This window comes from Phoca vitulina, unplaced genomic scaffold, assembly GCF_004348235.1.
Source record: "Phoca vitulina isolate PV1807 unplaced genomic scaffold, GSC_HSeal_1.0 scaffold273, whole genome shotgun sequence".
In the NCBI taxonomy this organism is placed as follows: Eukaryota; Metazoa; Chordata; class Mammalia; order Carnivora; family Phocidae; genus Phoca; species Phoca vitulina.
The window spans coordinates 647-4854 of record NW_022589960.1 but is presented as its reverse complement, the minus strand read 5'-3'; the positions used below and the strand labels follow the sequence as shown (position 1 = coordinate 4854).

General features: G+C 54.3%; 1 protein-coding gene across 1 annotated transcript; it reads right to left on the bottom strand.

Moving 5' to 3' along the window:
* Positions 1 to 1575: 1575 nt before the first annotated feature.
* On the bottom strand, positions 1576 to 3439 carry LOC116629094 (GTPase IMAP family member 6-like; the record flags this gene model as incomplete). Its single annotated transcript, XM_032399396.1, has 1 exon — positions 1576 to 3439. A coding segment is annotated over one exon (972 nt), but the record flags the coding sequence as incomplete, so codon positions are not given.
* Positions 3440 to 4208: the final 769 nt, after the last annotated feature.

Sequence of the window (4208 nt, the reverse complement as noted above, 5' to 3'; positions counted from 1 at the left end):
AACTACTGGCAGATCACTTTGACTTTGGGAAGGCTTGGTTTTAGACATCACTAGCAAGGGATTACTTCAACTTTGTTCTTCTTTTAGGGCAAATCCATTTGTCCTGATACGGTTTTGACACCTAAAATATGACCCGTTCAGTATTTCAGTGGAATGTCTGATGAACTAGAACCTCAGATTCTGTCTTTGCTGCCATGGGCAACTGCTGCCATCTGTGACATCTCTTTCAGGCTTCCAGAAAAAATTTCTCCTGGACCCTTTGGGGATGACAGTTCCTTATAGCGTCTGCCTGCATTTGGTCACTTCCCTGGGCCTTCGAACAATTGTTGTAAAATTATTATTATTTTGTATTTTCTGCATAGTTTATCAAGTGTTATTACAGGAGCACTGGGAGCTGGAAACTCCCCTGAGACTTCCAACAGCTGTTCTGACCCACCAGGGAGGAAACAACCTTGTAGGCACTGACCCCTTCTAGTTGCCCAAATCCCCATCTTTCATGCTTTGCTCCAGCGTAGAGACGTTTCTAGAAAGGCACAAATTCTAAAGTTGGCTATTTTCATAGCCTTGGCCAAGACAACCTTCCGTCCTCAGCCTACCCCCACCTCCACCCACATCACATCTTTCTTACTGGTACAGAGACTGGAGTTTCTAGAACATACCCACGCATGCCTTCCCTATTCTGTGAGGCCCAGGGAGTGATGGCGGTGCAAGATCTATCCCTCCCCCTGAAATGTGGTGGGAGTTTTCTCCCCGATCTTTAATCATAAAGGAGAAAAAAAAAACAAAACCCACTGCATTTGATGCAATTAAAACCAATTCCTTTAGAGTTTTTAATGACTGACACGTTTTGAGTGACTTGCCATTCAGAGTCACTGAAAGGCTATCATTTGGTCAATGCTTATATTTTCTGTTATGAAATTTAACGAAGCTAACAGTTAAAATACGATCACTCAAATTAAAGGAATTAATCTTCTAATGGAAATGCAAATGATTTTAGCTTTTACTCCATAGCTCTGAAGTTGGGAGTCTACTCACTTAGAGGTACGATGGCCTTGATCCATTTACCCTTGGCGTGTTTACCAATTGTCCCAAACCTAATGGAAGACAATTCCAACTGGAATGCCCATTGGTTCTTTTCTGATAATGAAACAAGTGATTTTAACTCTCACACAGAAGAGTAAATGCCTGAGAATAACAAAGGAAATATAAACATGTAGACTGAGGAGGAAATCGGGTGTGCCATACTACACTCAAAGCCTCTGTAATCAAATCAATATTTTATTCATAACAAAGGAAAAAAGTCGAAGACCAAAACAGAATTGAAAATCCTGACATAGATCTTTGGGAATATGAAAATTTCTTACATGATGAATGCTGTGTTTCAGTTCAGTGGGAAATGGGCATATTTAATAAATGGCTCTGGCACAAGGACTCTCTTTTTTTTTTGAGAGAGAGATTTTTATTTATTTGAGAGAGAGAGACAGAGATAAGGAGAGAGATAGCGAGAGAGCACGAGTGAAGGGAGAGAGAGGGAGAAGCAGACGCCCTGCTGAGCAGGGGCTCAATCCCAGGACCCCGGGATGGTGACCTGAGCTGAAGGCAGCCGCTTAACCCTCTGAGCCCCCCAGGCACCCCCACAAGGACTATCTTAAGTATACACTCAAAATAAGTCTCTGTGGTGCCTTGAGACCCTTTTCTGAATCTCCCAGCAAAAGAAATGCTCCAGCTTTCTTAGGAGTCCACTGAGTCTGGGGAAGATGGGTGTCATGGCCTCCACACCGGGAGACTGTAGTCCATGGGCCTCCGATTGCAGAGAATCTCCAACCAGAGGACAAGTGTCCAGACAGACCTGAGGCTGTGTCCTCTGCTTTCTGATTGTCCTCCAGCACTGTCTCCCCCACCTCCAGTTCCCACCTCTCCCAGAAGAAGGTAGCTGGAGGCCCTCGGTCACACAGCTCCAAGAAACGAAGAGAGGAGCATACTGGGAGGCATTTTGCCCCGGTCTGCTCCTATTCTGTTTCCATCAGTTGGTCAGACTCCCCAGAAGCCCCTAGAACCTCAAAGAAGCTGAGGGGCCCCTGAGGCGCCTCCGTGTCCTCATGCAGTCAGGTGGCCAGAGCCAGACCCCCCTCCTGCCCTCTTCCCCAATCGCAGGTGGCTTCTGAGGGACCCTGTCTGTAGGAGCAGCCCTCCAAAAGGACACCCCCGTGTTGCAGAGGTCTCCCCCCCACCCCCCCAGCAGGCAGGCTACTCCCTGCAGCGTTTAAGTCATCCAACTGCTTCCTTTGCGGGCTCCCTGGAAGGGCTGACGAGGGCCCCGGGCTGCGAGCGGGGAACTGGGCAACGCACCCGCCTCTCGGCGCACCGGACACCCCCCAGGAGCCTGGGATGGCCAGGGAGCCCCGGGGATGGAGAGAGCAGGGGACGGGCTGGCAGCGGGCTCCCGGCGCCGCGGCCCAGCGGAAGCTCAGATGGGCACGCTCTTCAGCAGTCCCTGCGCCTTCTCGAATTCCTTCTGGAACCGGCACAGTCCCTCCAGCAGGGGCTCCGGGAGGGGCGCCCCCTCGGAGCCCTGCCCGCGGCCGATCGGCGTCTCCCGCGCGGCCCGCAGCAGGCGGCGCTGCTCGGAGTCCCGGCAGGCCGGGTGGCTGTAGGGGCGGCCCTCGTGCTCCCACAGGACGCCGTCCACCATCCGCAGCAGCTCCCGCAGCTGCGCCCCCTGCCGGCCGCCGCTCGCCGCGTTGTCGAAGGCGCAGTGGCGCCGCTCGCACAGCGCGTCCAGCCGGGCCAGGTGCTGGTCGTCGGTGGCCCGCACGTACTCGTCCAGCGAGCCGCCCTCCAGGTCCTCCCTGCGCGTGAACACCAGCACCGTGTGCGCCAGGACGGCCACCCCGAAGGCCTCCTGCAGGCGCCGCACGGCCTGCCGGTCGTCGTCGGTGAAGCGGCCCAGCTGCGTCACCAGGAGCACGGCGTGCGGCCCGGGCGCCGAGAAGGCCACCGCCTCGCAGATGGCCCTTGCCGCCGCCTCCGGCCCGGCCCGCGGGGACAGGATGTCGGGGGTGTCGATCACCTCGAGCTCCCGCCCGGCCCAGCGGCGGCTGCCCCGCTGGAGGGTCAGGGTCACCGGTCGGGCGCTGAGTCTGGACTCGAACTCTCTCCGGCCCAGGATGCTGTTTCCGGTGGCGCTTTTCCCGCTGCCCGTTTTGCCCACCAGGAGCAGCCTCAGGGTCCGCGGGCTCCGTGGGTCCTCCCCCAGGCCTAGAAGCACCGAGACAAAGCACGGGGAGCTGGGGTTAGAGCCGGGCCCGGTGGGGGTGGGAGCGCCGAAGACCCGGCTCTGCACCCGAGACCGGCGGGGGCTCACGGTCTGTCTTGCCTTTTTTGGGGTCGTTTTTTGAATTGTGGTAAATGCACAATATACAAAATATCTACTCTGACATAAAATTTATCACTGTACTCATTTTGAGGCGTGCAACTCCGTGGCGCTCAGGACATTCACAGTGTTGTGCAGTCATCTCCACCGCGCATCTCAACAATGTTTTCGTCATCCCAAGTTGTGATTGTGTTTGCTTTTCTGTGTCTGGCTTATTTCGCTTAGCATAGTGTTTCCCAGTTCATCCATGTTGTAGCACGGGTCAGAATTTCCTTCCTTTTGAAGGCTGAATAATACCCCCGTTGTAGGGAGAGAGCACTTTTTGTTGATTCACAGCCATACATGAACATTTGGGTTGTTTCCGCCCTTTGCTGCTGTGAATTGTGCGGCCATGGACATTAGAGTACAAATGTCTCTGAGTCCCTGCTCTCCATTGTGTTGGGTATCTACCCAGAAGGGAGATGGCTGGGGGTGGGGGAGGGAGGGGGGGGAGGTTTTCGAACCCCTTCTCAGGGCCCTCTCTTCTCACCCAGCTGGGAGTTAGCCCAGCATGAATATGGGACCCTGAGCTTTGCTGAATATCCCTGATTGCAGATCCTTCTCAGTAAGAGAAGGAAGAGAAAAAGTATGTGGCCTCTGCGTCTATGTCTTCCCTCCGAGGCAACTGACCGCATCACCTTCTTCAGCTTTTCCCACGGGGAAGGTTGGGAGTGGGGGACACCTCAGCCAGACCCCAGGCTCCAAGCGCAGAGGCATGCTGGCTCCACATTCTTAGGCAACAACCTGAAAGTTTGGGCTGGACATTCTCACCCCACAGAATATCAGAACCATGAGC